This window comes from Anser brachyrhynchus (genome assembly GCF_964034855.1).
Source record: "Anser brachyrhynchus genome assembly, chromosome: 1".
NCBI classification, from domain to species: domain Eukaryota; kingdom Metazoa; phylum Chordata; class Aves; order Anseriformes; family Anatidae; genus Anser; species Anser brachyrhynchus.
In genome coordinates, this window is record NC_137694.1 from 50,089,193 (window position 1) to 50,103,720 (window position 14,528).

The 14,528-nt window shown below is 40.7% G+C and overlaps 1 protein-coding gene and 1 long non-coding RNA gene across 8 annotated transcripts in view; one reads left to right on the plus strand and one right to left on the minus strand.

Annotated features, from left to right (window-relative positions):
* Positions 1-762: 762 nt before the first annotated feature.
* Positions 763-13,304, minus strand: LOC308191856. 3 transcript variants are annotated; one of them, XR_013948315.1, is made up of 3 exons: positions 13,228-13,304; positions 2,843-2,896; positions 763-1,174 (listed from the first exon to the last, which is right to left on the minus strand). It is a non-coding gene; the product is annotated as an uncharacterized lncRNA (long non-coding RNA). The 3 variants fall into 3 exon arrangements; XR_013948316.1 differs by lacking the exon at positions 13,228-13,304 and having other exon boundaries at positions 763-1,171; positions 2,843-12,076; XR_013948317.1 differs by lacking the exon at positions 13,228-13,304 and having other exon boundaries at positions 2,843-12,076.
* A 780-nt stretch (positions 13,305-14,084) lies between these two features.
* Positions 14,085-14,528, plus strand: part of POC1B (POC1 centriolar protein B) — a 51,970-nt gene continuing 51,526 nt past the window's right edge. For 2 of the 5 annotated variants that reach the window (XR_013947495.1, XM_080582496.1), the window contains exons 1-2: positions 14,150-14,312; positions 14,407-14,491. Coding sequence is in view for 3 of the 5 variants with exons in the window: in XM_080582496.1 (XP_080438622.1) it covers positions 14,298-14,312; positions 14,407-14,491 (100 nt within the window). In the remaining 2 variants the exon portion in view is untranslated. The other 3 variants (XM_080582497.1, XM_080582494.1, XM_080582495.1) reach the window with 3 other exon arrangements.

Here is a 14,528-nt window from a genome sequence, read left to right on the forward strand (position 1 = left end):
ATCAACTGGATTGTCAGCTTGCTACTAATTGCTAAGATCAACATTTTCTCTGCTTGAATGAAGAAGTGCTGCAGACTTCTAATCATTGGATGAGGATCATGAGCTGATAAAATACCACCTGAGAATACTACTTCATACCAACTTTCTTTATTACTGTCCCCAAAGACAATCAGCACAGCCATTAGATCTCTCAGTGTGGGTTTTCCAAAGCCATGCTTGATCCTGGTTAACTGTTGTCAAAAGACCAAGCCACTGAAACAGTTGTGTATGCTATCATAAACCAGTTTGAAACATTAGAGTCTATTCTGTTCAACATTGTTATCAATGATCTGGATGCAGGAGTGGAATGTATCCTTAGCACGTTTGCTGGCAATACTAAACTGGGAGGGGCTGCTGATTCTCTGGAGGCATAAAAGGCCTTGCATAGGGATCTAGATAGACTGACTGGCACATTGGGCAATCATCAGTGGCATAAAGTTCAACAAAGGTAAGTGCTGGGTGCTGCACCTGGGACAGAGTAATGTCAGCCTCTTCAGTAATACAAAGCCTGATACTTGTACTATAACTTAAATTTCCTCAATGATCTGATTTTTCATGGAGAAATGCCTTCAACTATTGACTTCCCTATTAAAATTACACAGCTCAAGATGTTTGCTTCTGAGACAGAAGAGTAATGATATGAAATAATTTGGTTTAGCCACTTCCAAGAATGAAGGTGGAGGCAGATGTGTTATCTTCCATGTTAATGCTTGCTGCTGTTGCTATTCTAACATCTCCAAGATTTTAAACTAGCTTAGAAACTCATTGAGGAGGATGTCTGGGTGTTGAGGATCTCTTGCTGTTCCATTGGAAAGTGTGGACAAATTGCAACCTGCTAAATACCTGTACAACCAGCCTTGTTCATTGCCCAGCATCATTCTCTGGAAATCCTACTTGTTCTGAGCAAACTGCTCTCTACCATTTCTGAGGGATGCTGATCAAGTTGCAATCGATCCTTTCACACTGGTGATGATGATCATAATCCATGATGCTGGCTTGGGTTACCTCCTCTGCTCTGTTCCTGTCTTCCTGCAGCATCCTGTCAGTTGGGCTATTTCAACTTTCTGTGACAGCATGGTGAACCGCACCAGAACGTCTTTTGGTTAAACTTCTGCTGCTGAAGCTAGTACTGCTGCTGCAAAAAATGTTTTTCATGTTATCAGCTGTATGAGCTGCTCCCTCTGTGGTTAATACCCCAGTAACATAAAGGTGGAGGAAGTAGGAGGGGTGAGGGGGAAGAAAATTATGAGCAGTGAGGAGGCTGCAGAAACTTCCAAGGGAAGCAAAGCAGCCAGCTGATAGCATATCCTTCTATATAACAGGGTAGGCTTGAGAGGAACAAGAAGAATGCATATTCAGGTTGGAAAAGGTGTAGCTAGTAACGTAGGTTCCTCCAGCTCTGGCCACTAACAGGAGGGTTATGAACTGTGTCCTTCTTTCAGTTCATACTTTTGCTTGAGCATTTAGGCACCTTTATATCTTATTTTGGTTTATATTTGGTTTATATTTTGGTTTACAGGAGAACCTATGTTGTGAATTTGAATGCTGAAATTTGACAACCAACGTGGATCACGGTATGATTTCGCATAAGTGATGATAGGTTGAAGGGACTGTAACAAGACTGGAATACCACACAGTCTAAGTAAACACCATGTGTGCACACTTCCTGCTACTTCATCTGCAAAAGCTGCTATGTCAAGATAACCTTTCTAACTTCAAAAGGGAAGGCCATTTGACTTCTGTTTTCTCTTTAGTGCTCAGCGGTTGTGATGACACTGATGTGCTACATATCTGGTCTGCTACTGACAGGCCCTATTTACCCTCCCCACAGATATGACCAGCCTCCATAACACCTGCAAACCAACTTCCATGGAAAAACACCCTACAGAAGCCTAACTGTATTGCGGTGGAGATTTGGGGTATACTGTGTCCATATGCCTTGTGATTAGAAGTGTTCAAAGTGATTAATAAAAACACAAGTAACGGCACTTTTTTTTTAATATGACAGAATGCTACAGGGAACCTGACCAATTCTCTCAAACATGTTTTAACAAGGGACATTTTTCTCTGTTCCATTCTGTGTGATATGCAAATGCTACCTTCTGTTCTTCTCCCCTGCAGAGTACAGGGATTGTTCAGTTATTCGAGTCTTTTCTCTAAAACAAAAGCATTCATTATGCTGAGACCAGCAAAAAAGTTTTACTTTATTAGTACCCCTGCAAGAAGTCTTAAAGCAACCTGACACATCAAACTAGGTATTTATACAGCCTTCCTGCAGGAGAGGAAAGGGAGTTTTTTTTTTTTTTAAAAAAAAAAAGATGAGTAGAAGGGGATATTTATAGTTTGGACTTTCTACCCCTGAAATAACTCATGAGAGTTACATGCCTGATCAGTGGAATAGGGCCTGTGGGTTAGATTTATAATTTCATAAGCAGCATTTGTCAAGATACCATTACACCACTCTCTCTTTGAATCAGACTAGTGTCTATACGTCTCATTTAAGGTGGAAGCTTTTATGCTTGATGCAGGAATACAAATAGAACAGTATTTATTATAAGCTACTAGTATTCCCCTTCATCTTTCTGTATGCACCAGCCATGCAAGTAGTATACAAGACAAAATCTAAATGGTTGCAGTAGGAAGCATCTGTGGTACTCTGTCACTACTTATGGTTTTGCTAACCGACATGCTGGAAAGTTCTGCCTGCTGAAGCAGCCGGTGCTGCAACAGAAGAGGAGGAGAGGGGGGAAAAAAGAAAAGTAAAGATGCAGCATTTCCTTTTTCAAACAAAGAAGTTACTTGCCTGTTCTGAGACAGCAACAAAGAGTGGCAGATCAGTTAGCATTCAGGGTTATCTCTGAAATGGCAAAAATGTAATATGTAAGGTTTCTTCTTTCTCACGTAACCCAATCTTCTCTGAAACAATTCCAAAACAAGCAGTTGCCACTGCTAGTCAGAAACACGTTGCTTTACTCCCATCCCTCTGGAGACTAACCTAAGGGAAGGGTGGAACCAAGTTCTCCTAATTCAGAAACCAATGCCACTGATAAAATAAGGTATGTGAAACAAGCTGTGCAGCACACCACCACCCCTCCTCCAACAAGTGTTCTCTTGTTTCCATTTCCATGTCTCTGGATACCACTTTCCTTGATCTTTGCCCCTGTAAACAGACCTCTTGAACTTTAAGCCGTAGTAAAGGACCCAGAAAATCAATTGGCCCAGTGATCTCCCCTTGTTATTTTTTACAGCTACATCTTCCCTTTCTCCACTTGTAGCTGCAGGTGTTTAGGCACCATTCAGTTCCTCAATTTCCAACAAGAGGGGCGTACTGGTTCTCCTCACTTGTTTCTGTAGTAACATTAATTATAATTTATCATACTCTGTACCTGGCAGTTCTGGTCACTGGATTCAAGCACTCGCATTCATTTTTCTGTTGTACTTTTATTGCTTACTCATATTTGATATGTTCATGTGTGTTTTTCCCTAGTCCTGCTTGGGTAAGTGCAGATAAGCAAGCTTATAAAAGGCAGGAAGTAAAGTAATTACCATTTTCCCCTCCCATCAGCAGCAGAAAAAAATAACCATGGGCTATTAAAACAGATGAAACTGAGTACACCATAGTAAGTTATGTATTTAATAATTCAATCAGACTTCCTTTATAACATGAGCCTTCCTGATGGCCACAACTGGTTAAACCAAATGAAGCAAGAAGGGGTACCACATGCTCTTCTATATTCATACAGTTCTCATAAATGGACAGGACCAGTTAGTCTGACCAGAAGCCTGAGCTGTTTGGGTGGCTGAAAGGAAGACAAGTCCAAACATGTGATGCGCAGCGGCTACTGAAGCAATAACTAAAGATCCTAAGGTGATGGGTCAGATTGCCAGCGAAATAGTCATCACTTTCACAGGGGCAGGAGCAGAGAAGACATCTGGAAAGCAGAAAAGGTGCTAGCGGTCCCACACAAAGTACATCTTATCTTTTGCCCAAGCTGAACTGCAGAACACAGGCGCTATGTACCTACCTAAACTAGCCAGTGTGCACACCTGCAGTATTGTTAGAAAGCTAGCTAGGACATTTTGTGCATCTATCAGACAGCGATGGCATGGACCAAACACTACCCATACTGCTGCTGTAACCTAGCTAACACCAAAACTGCTATGTCTCCCTCAGCTTGTCTTTGTAGGAGAGGTGCTCCAGAACCCTCGATCATCTTTGTGGCCCTGCTCTGGACTCGTTCTAATACTCCATGTCCTACCATCCCAGATGCAGGTCTTAGCAACCTCACAAAGTTCAGTGATGTCAAGTGCAATCTGCCCATTTTTTCCAGTCTGTTGAAGTTTCTGCAGTCCTTCAACATACCAACTGCTCTCCTCAATTTGATATTGTTTGCAAACATGCTGTCAGACGGACTTATTGTTGGTGATCAACATCCTTTCAGCCTCATGGTCCAACCAGTTTTCCATGTGCCTTATTGTCCACTTAATCAAACCATGCCTTACTGACTGAGTGTAAGGATACTACAGGAGATCATATCAAAAGACCTTGCTGAACCCAAGGTATGCCACATCGGCTGTTCTCCCTTCATCTGCATAGCCACTCATCACAGAAGGCCACCAGGTTAGTCAGGTGTGATCTGCCCTTGCTAAATCCATGACAGCTGTTCTCAATCACTGTCTTATCCTTCAGATACTTGGGAACAGCCTTGAGGACAATTAGCTCCACAACCTCACCAGCTCCAGGCTCACTCACCAGCCCATAATTCCCCAGACCCTCTTTTTGCTCTTGTGAAGTTGGGTGGGATATTTGCTTTTCTCTGATCAAAAGCAACATCCCCTGGCCACCATGACCTTTCAAAGGTGAGAGTGAGCAGCTTGGCAACAGTACCAGTCAGCTCCCTTAGCCCTTTCTGATGCATCTTGTCTGGTCCCATGGACTTACATATATTTGATTAGTTTTAGTGCCCTCAAACTGTACCATCCTCTGCTGTGCGTAATGGTTCACCCCAGAAACTACTAGTAGGCTAAGGATTTGGGAGACTGGAGGAAAAACATGACTGAAAACTGCCATAAAAAGCATCAAGTCGCTCAAACCTTTCCATGTCCTTTGTCAGTAAGTGGTTCCCCTGTCCCACTGAGCTATGGACATGTACTTTCCTTAGTTTTCCTTTTGCTGCCATGTACTTGAAGAAGACCTTCCTGTTGCTTTTCACATCCATCCTTTGTTCCAAGCTAAGCTTTGGCTTTCTTCACTCCATCTTTGTGTATGCATGTAGTTATGTTAAAACCGCCCTCCTTCTTCCTCTACAGCCAGCCTTGTGTTTCCTTGTCTCTCTGTTGCCTCACCCACTTCTACTGGTAGTCACTGTTTCTTATACACTCAGGCTGTATGTAGGATGGATGGCACAGTCAAAGGTGAGGCCATCAGTAAAACTCACCTGAGTAACAATCCAGGCATGTAGCACCACCTGGCAGATATGACACGAGGAGAATTTTGAAGGTACTGACATTACTTGCAAATTTACACAGCAGAGCAAGAGAAGTGAAGCCAGGTCTGTCCCCCCCTGGCTGCCTGTGTCAGACCCAGAAGTGCCAGATTCCAGTGCAGGTTCTGACAAAACAGTAGAAAGCAGAACTATCATGTATCTATCTAAAGACATTCCAGTGCAACAGGCCTGCGTCCAGCAAACCACATGGAAGGTAAGTTGGAGGAAAAAAGATGCAAAGCAATCACAGTATAGCACTTGACCTGCTTCTTCTACAACTTCATGATGTCTGACTCATCACAAAATCATCAAGGTTATAATTCTTCAAGTCAAAGCTGGTTTTAGAAGCAGCAGAGCACTGCCAGTATTACACTATCAAAAATGATCCTGCTGGGATTTGCACGTGAACTAATAGTGACGTGTGTAGAATTAGCTCAACTATCTCTACTCCTGTGATATAATTATCTACAACCTAAATAATCTACCCATGGGAAACAAAGAATTGATTTTATTTGAAATGCTAGTACTTGCCAGCACAGACACCTGTAATTGCCTTTGTAAGCATGCTACAGAGAGTCACCTTCATAGATGAGCAACCTAATATGAATGGGGGAATCAATTCTATAAAATTCAATAAGTAAAAAGGGAGAAATTCTGTGCTTTATTAACTGCAAACTATCAAATGCAACTGTGAAAATAACCGTATAAATAAAAAAGCAATTTCATCTCAGAAAAGAGAGCAGAGCCTGTCCTCAATCTCAGACAGAACAAGAACATCACATGAAGAAGAAATTTGTGGAGATGGTGGAACCTGGTATTTCAGAGGTATTCTTACCCAGTCAAAATGCAGGGAGGGTAGGGAGAACCTTGATGAAAAGATCATATTTTGGCACAATGTGACAGGAAGAAACATGAAATAAAGAAGTCTAATTCAAGGTTGTGGGGCAAATTCCACATTGTCTATTGTACATACTGAATAGAAGGCAGTTTGATCAGATGAAGAAATTTTCACAAACCTTGACATACCTTGCTGATACTGGACTGTGCATTAAGCTTCAGCCTGAGCTAAGAGACACTTAAACCAAATTTAGAACTTACCAACGTAAGCAAGAAGTATTTAAAACAAATTGTGGGTTCTGACTCAGTCCTAAAACATACTGTGAATCCAAGTACTGTCTACATACCTAATGTCTCTTGCTATAAACTGCCTATAATACAGGGTTCAATTATTCTGACCATGTAAATTTCAGGCAAATATCCAAGCCAATGCAAGAAACACAGAAATAGCCGTTCCCTTGTTCTTCCATATGACTCTGATACCACAAAACAAAAAACAAGTAGCTAGTGGAAAACAAAAGCTACAGACATTCTGAAATATAATCCTACTGATGCAAAATTTAACCAGCTAACATGCCAGAAGTGATTATTTCTGTCTTAAACTTAACAAAATGTAAAGAATAAGCAATAAGAAATAACATCTGAGGAAGGTGTGACACAAAACAGAGGTCAAATCGGAAATAACATCAGGGTTATTGAACAGAAAATGTCATTAGCTAAGTAAGATTGTGTTATGCTCTTCTACAGGTAATTTTAACCAGTAGCCTTAATTAAAAATGGCTCCTACAACTCTGAATTTTATTTCTACACTTTTTTTTTTTTTTTTTTTAAGTATTCCCTAGGGGCATAGTAGTAATTTCTTGGAGCACTGAAATAAGAGTTTGGAGTCAGACATGAATTCTGTCTCTGATTCTATGACAATTTCCCATAAAATTAGCTTCCTTGGATTGTGCCTTTCTAACAGCAGTTTTTAAATAGTGTTCACCACTGTGTGCAACTCTACAAAAATTCAAAAGCAAGTAAATTTCTACTTATAGAATAAATGACTAGTAGAACTAGAAAAATGCTTTGCAATCACTGAATAAAAAGCACCAAATTAATATAAAGTATCTGATTACCTTAGCTATAACGTACACATCTACTATTTTTTCATACAATCCCACATAAGTTCCCCAAAGCCTAAAGTACCACCTGTGTACCACCACCAAACTACCACCCTTCTGTTTTGTTCCTTCAAGTTTAGGAAAAAAAAAACACTACCACATTCTTGTCATTGGTCTTCACTGACATATCATTAGCTAGCCACCTTCAATGGAATGCTCTGGATTTTTACACAGCCTTCAGATCTGAACATCTTTCATTCAATTCCTCATGTTTGTCTCATAACTTAATTGTTCACCTATGTACAAGGGGAAAACTATGTTTAAAAAATGTTTCTAACCACTTTCTGGGTTCATGAAATATTCTGATCAATTGTAATTGCAGGTGGCAAGAACAGGTGCTTTTCTACATTTTCTGGTTAAATCTAATGCATATGGAATTTTTTCCTTTTGAAATAACTAGTCAAGCATGATGCACTAAGGTTTTATCACTCCTTATATTTTCTATGTCTTCACTTTAAATGTTGAAAACTTCACCCATCTAGTTTTAGCAAAGTCTGCTTTAAAATAAACCCCATGAACTACCTGCTAATATGAATTTTGTTACGTTCCAAGTTCATCCTTAGCACCCAGAAAATAAATTTATTGCCATCTTTTATTCAAAAAGTAGGCAGCTAAACGAGAATTTGGTTTCACAGGGTCTAGACTTCAACAAAAGCTACTAAAATTGAGTAAGTGAAAGATCAAAAAGCTTATCTTCAGTTAAATTTATTGTAGTTTCTCTTTGTCCTGTGTATTCCATTTCCTAGTTTATTCTCCGTATTAGTTTCTTTAGATATATTGTTGCCTGGCAATACATAGATAAGCAGACACTTCACCAAGCTAGGTATCTCCACACAACAGTTCATCAGTTTTCATCAACTCACTCTTGCAGTTAATATCCATGTTACACTAGATGATGCTATTGTCAAGCTGTACTAAATGGAGATACTCTGCAAACACCGCTCTACGCAGCATCTGCCAAAGCATCAATAAATTTGTTCTAACCTTTTCTGCATTATATTAACTTCTTCAAAACATCAATACCCTCAAGAACCTAATAAAATACATTAATAGCTGCTGATTTGAAACACCCCATTCCAGACAGTTTGCTAAACTAATTTGGTTCCAACACATTGAAGTTTGGAATAAGCCAGTGTGTCAGGCATTGTATGCAATGGCAAACGGCCATCATACCACACATCTATTTAAAAAACAGCTGCTTTACTTATTTTTAGGAAAGCTAAATGCAAGCAAAAATCTATTTACCAACACACCAATGTTACTGGCAGCACAGCAGATATTACTGCTATTGGTCATCCATTAAAATATTACAAAAAGAAAAGACAGACAGAGATTTTCTTTAAATTTAGAATTGCGTGCGGGTATACAGGTAGTGATGTCATTGCAATAAAGCACCATAATAGGATTATCCCAGAAGATTCCTCTAGTCAGAACAATCTCATTATCAGAAAATAATCAGTGGCTGCAAACATTCCCACAAATCCAAATAATATACATACACTATAGAGACTATGGCTTGTAATCTAACATTGAAGATAACACTAAGGCAGGTTTACATGCAGCTCACTGCATGCTTCAACTGCATATTATTTTGTGAGTTATCTTTAGCATGCTTTTTGGGTACTTAGGGTTCTCCCTATTAAGGAATTCTCCAAGGGTTCTCTCCAATTAAGGAATTTAATCCCTGAAGTCATTACAAAAATACGTATCCTTTATACAAAAGTGTCTAATTAAAAGGGACATACCAAAGAACCCTCTAAATAACATGCCCATTTTTATGCAAATTCTAATGACTTTAAGACAAATTCTTTGGCCCAGTAACTGTCACTCAGCTTCTGATCTACATAGCTATTTTATTTACAGTACTGTTTTAAAATGCTATTTTCCTTTACACATCTCCCTTCAGGCACTTTAAGTTCTCTTACGTATCCTTCAGTAGAAATACTATGTTTTCTGCAAAAGGAAAAATCTTAAAAATCTATCAGCTGCAAGCTACTGCCCAATATTTAAAATTACTTCTATATTACTGTGCCTAATCAAGTCCCTATTACACGTTCTTGCTCTCTTGCCATATTTGAAGTCAATGACATTCTACAAAGCCATTTGACTAAATATAAGTTTGTTGCCAATTTTCATCAATCTACATAGACATAAAACTAATTATTTAAGGAAGCAAACCTTTTAATATTTTAACCCATCCCACTATATAGTTCCAGAAATATAGATCTCTTTAAATTTCTACTTAGAAATACATGTGATTTGCATGTAATATCCATCTTGTCTATTTGCTGAAAAAGAGAATCCATCCAGTGTTTTGGTGAATACAATAGCTATAATCAGTGCAATTCAGAAAGTTGAAAATCCTTTGCATTAAAAAAGATGAATGTTGGAGATTATGTAAAGCATTTGGAAATAGAACAGTGAAATATATTACAGACGTAACAAATATAAAATACTCCACAACTGTGTATGTGAGGCTGCCACCGATCATAGTGAATACAGACTATTCAATATTCAAATGACTTAATAGGATTCCTGAGCTACCTCATTAGCAGAATTGGATGTAAAAATATTTCGTCAAAATGTTCTTAAGCTAGTAATATTTAAATGCCGGGTAATTTGCCATGTGTGCCCTGCTTTGATAAGAGCCTCATCAGGCTTTTTACTGTGTATTGAACTACGTTATGTGGACTTCACTAATACGAAACTCATTTCTCCTTCAATACCTTATTTTTGCAAATACAAGAAAGCTGTGACACAAAATTGATGCATCTGACTATGATTCCCTTTTGCATTTACTGGCAAAAAAAAAGCAACCGGTTTTCATGAAACTTACAGTTTCTGTAGCTGGAGTGTTTGCTCCTCAGCTTTTAAGTCCAGCTGACAAACGGTCTGCCAGGAGCACTGTATTTTGAAAGAGCTGCAGCTACCTCCTAGCTGAAATCATGCTGTCTGGAAATACATCTTGTGCTACCTAGGCACTTCTTAATGTCCACTGATATGCAGCCCTATGAAGAGTTAACAGACAGATGAACAATAAATGCATAGACCGTAGCTATTTTCTATGTCTCTCTTCAAGTGGTTGCAAAAACATGAAGTCTTCCTGAACTTTCCTTCAATTTCTCATACATGTACACATTCTGATACTTAAAACACACTGTGCAACTTAATTTAGGCCCACTTGTGGGTCACTTATAAAACCTGAATTTCTTTTAGATTCAACTGATTTGATCCATAAGGCTACGGTAATAATACAATATAGCTATTTTTGTACAGGGCCTAAGAATACAAATAGAATATACCTAGGCCCAAGCTTTCCCACTAGAACTTCTAAGGATGATCTTCAACAAGTCTTCAAAGAAAATAAAAATAAAAAAATGAGACTTTCATGTGACTTTCTTCAAATAATTTGTTCTGTCATCCTGAACATGTATTTTCCTGTTGTCCCTCAAGTATGCATTTCTTAGATTAAATTTAACATCAACCATTTTCTGAATCATCCTCTGAATCAAATTTGTGTGTATAGGCTTGCTATCCTTTTCCAATTTCTAGCTGTTGTTGGTAAACAGACTTTAATATGACTTCGATAACAAAATTCCTCCAAACCAACGGTACTCCGCAAGTTACAATCTCAATGTTTATTCCACAACTTTTTTTTTTTTTTTAAACGTAGCAGAAAACAAGGCAGGATTAGAGGTTAGAAAGACGCAGGGGGGCAGAACATGTAACAGTTCTGCAACTGCAAGACGGCACATAATTAAATCTACGCGTCCTGAGACCACATTCTCCTCCTTCAAGCAGCTGAACAACGAACCGACCCCCGCTGGCAAAACGGATCTCATACTCCCCTCTAGGCACCGCAGCCTCGTGCCCCCCCTCTGCCACAGACCCAAGGCCAAGGTCTTCTCCTAGCACTCCAAAGGTTCTGCCGCTAATGCAGCTGCCACCAGTGCGACTCCACAGAATAGGTGGGCTGCTGTGTTAAATCTGTCCCCTGTGCACATGCGTTATCTTACCTCAATTATTTCATTAAGAAATAATAGATCGGTGTAATTTATGCACGCATTGCAACATAAACACACGCAAGCTACTCAGTTTGTCTACGTGCCCTTGAATTCAATGTGCACTTTAATGAGGTCTTTTCCTACTGTGACCATACCACCTGCACAAACCTTGAGTTGCAATCTTAAAATATTCCCCCATATATATAATTTCTGCTTAGATTACCTTTAGATTACCTGTTACCTTAACTCAGTATCTGAGAAAAACATTGCAGATGCTGAAACAACAGCCTGCTGAGGCATTCATTATGTTTGGAAGTTATTTTCTGATGCATCATTTACCATTGCCATCACAGCGCACAACAACCCACTATTGTAGATTGCATTTGTGTATCACAGAACAGTTACTTTCAACCTTAAGAAGACAATGCCAACTCGTATTAAATTATGAGGAGTTACAAGAATCTCTAAGTTATTCTAAAAATAAAATCTATGCATACTAATGAGAAAAAAAAAAGAAATCAGCATAAAAACTATTACCTGCCAGCTTTATGACTACAATTATTATAGCTAATTATATAACTGCAGCAAGGGACTGCTTTGCTTCCTACAATCATCTGTGAGTCCTCAGAATGCCTTCAGGTGAGGGAAAGCAGCAAGGAAGAGATTAACTTTGTAAACCCTACAATTTGAGAAACATTCTGCCAGCGCTTTGTAGAACTAGTGATACCCACCCACCTTTCAGTAATCATAGCCACAAAGCAAACGGACTACCACTTGGCACTGTTTCAGGAATTTTATGGGCAGGTACAGATTTTATTTTATTGACAACACCCCAGAAAGAGTAAAGGATATTAAGTTGCTGGAAACGTAGCAGCTGTGAAGGCAGAAAATGGAGAAAGATTCAGTATGACTGAGAACTCTCATTTATCTCAGCCTGTAAATAAAATAACAAGTGCTCCTGTCCATTGGGTTTTAAGGGGCTTTAGGAACACAAGATACCAGAAATACTGAGATCCTGTAATACACAATTACAGAAGCAGAAGGTCTTTTCTCTCAGAGAACAGAACACAGCAACTTGAACTGGTACAACAACTGCTTCCCAAAGGTAGCTTGGCTGTTTGATACCTTCTGAGAGGCATTATTCACAATCAATAAACCCCAGGAAACAGAATAGTTGGAAAAACAGTTGAGAAATGCCTGGAAGAGTTCAACAGTGGCGAGGAGGTCAAGTAAACTGAAGTTTACTCACTGTTCTTACAACACGGTAGGACATGGGATATTCAGGTCTTATCATTACAAACTTTTTTAATGATACATTTTTAATTTACAATTACCAGTCATAGAAGCTAACACAAAGGGATGGTTGAGTGAACTGTATGGAAAAAACAATGCCAAACCAAGAACAAGTAATGACATAAAACTGTAGGTCTGAGTTAAAGTCAACGTGTCTTGTCCACCACTTATTCTTCGAAAAAACTTCTTTTAAGTTCTGAAGCTGTACAGGCAAATCATCAGTCTGCATATTGATGTAAGGACTAGTTAGAAGATCTTCATGGAAACTTTTTATAGACTTGTGATAATACTGCTTTCTTCAGCATTTTTAAATTACTATTTTAAATCTGCATTTCACGATTAAACCCAATCGATTTAGAAGTGTTCTGTAACTGACCAATCTTACACGTTGACCTAATTACTAACCTGATTCTATAGATGTTTGAGTTCAATGTCAGATGAAACTCTGTAAAATGCAGGCTAGATATTAAAAAAAAAAAAAAAGAGTAATTGCAGTGTAAGTTCTCTCTTCGTGAACACTTGCATATTGAATGACAGTTTTATTAGTACAGCCCTCTTTTTTGCTAATTCTTGTCACCCCTGTTTCTCCTAGCATAGCTGTTGGAGCTGGGGAGCTATTTTTCCAGGGAGATTGGTTCCCTTATCCAGCTTTCTGTGAGGCTGCATTCACAGCGCTACAGTAACACTAAATTTTGTGTTTAAAAGAACAAAGCAAAATCTAGTTGTACTTTTTTAAAGCATTAAATGACTGCTTAAGGACAAAGTGGGTATGACACAACCACGAGTACTGACTTGGAAACCTGGAAAGCACAGGAAACAGACAAGGAGGCCTGTAGTTCATCAGCTTGCTTAGTTCAACTGTCACCAATTTAAGTCACCAGATCCAGGCAAGATGGGGAAGAGCTTCCAATAACTTTTAAGATTTTGCCTCCTCCCCAGCTCACCTGAAAGGAAAGGCCCTCAAGAAGAGGCAAACAAAAGCACTGGCAGATTTAGACAGAAATCTACAAAAAGCGGTGCTGTTACTCAAGAAAACCTGCCTCTTGATACCTCCCCCGGGTGCTCCTGGCTGCTGCCCAGGGACGGCACTCTTAGAGCGAAGATAAACCGGGATTTTGTTGCAAAACAACTGTGTCTGCGCTCCCTGGCGATAAGCCCCTAAGCGCGACACCCTGCCCCTCGCACTCCGGGGCTGCAGCACCCTGCTCCCTCAGCCAGCCGGAGCCTGGGGCCCCCTCGGGGCAGCCAAACCCCCGGCCTCGGGCCCCGTCCCCCGGCCGCCTCCCAGCCCCTTCGACGCCGCCAGGGGCTGCCGAGGCCCCGCTGCTGCCGTTGGTGCAGGCGTGCCCGAGGCCGGCCGCGCTGCCGGGGGGCGGCCCCGCCCCGGCCGGCAATGGGCGGACCGAGGGACGCGGGGCTCGAACCGGCGGCGCTCTGGAGGCCGGGGGGTGGGGGGCGGAGGGCCCGCTGCGCCCATGGCCTCCGCGCTGGTAAGGAAGGAGTCGGCAGCCGGGGGAGGAGGGCGAGGGGCTGCCGGGGGGGGCTGGTATAACGGCGGCTGACGGTGCGCCTCTTGCCCGCCAGGAGGACCCGGTGCTGCTCCGTCCTCTGCGAGGCCACCGGGCGGCGGTGACGGGCGTCGGCTTCAGCGCGGACACCGCGGGGCTGGGTGAGTGCGCGGGGCTGGGCCAGGCCGTTCCGGGTGC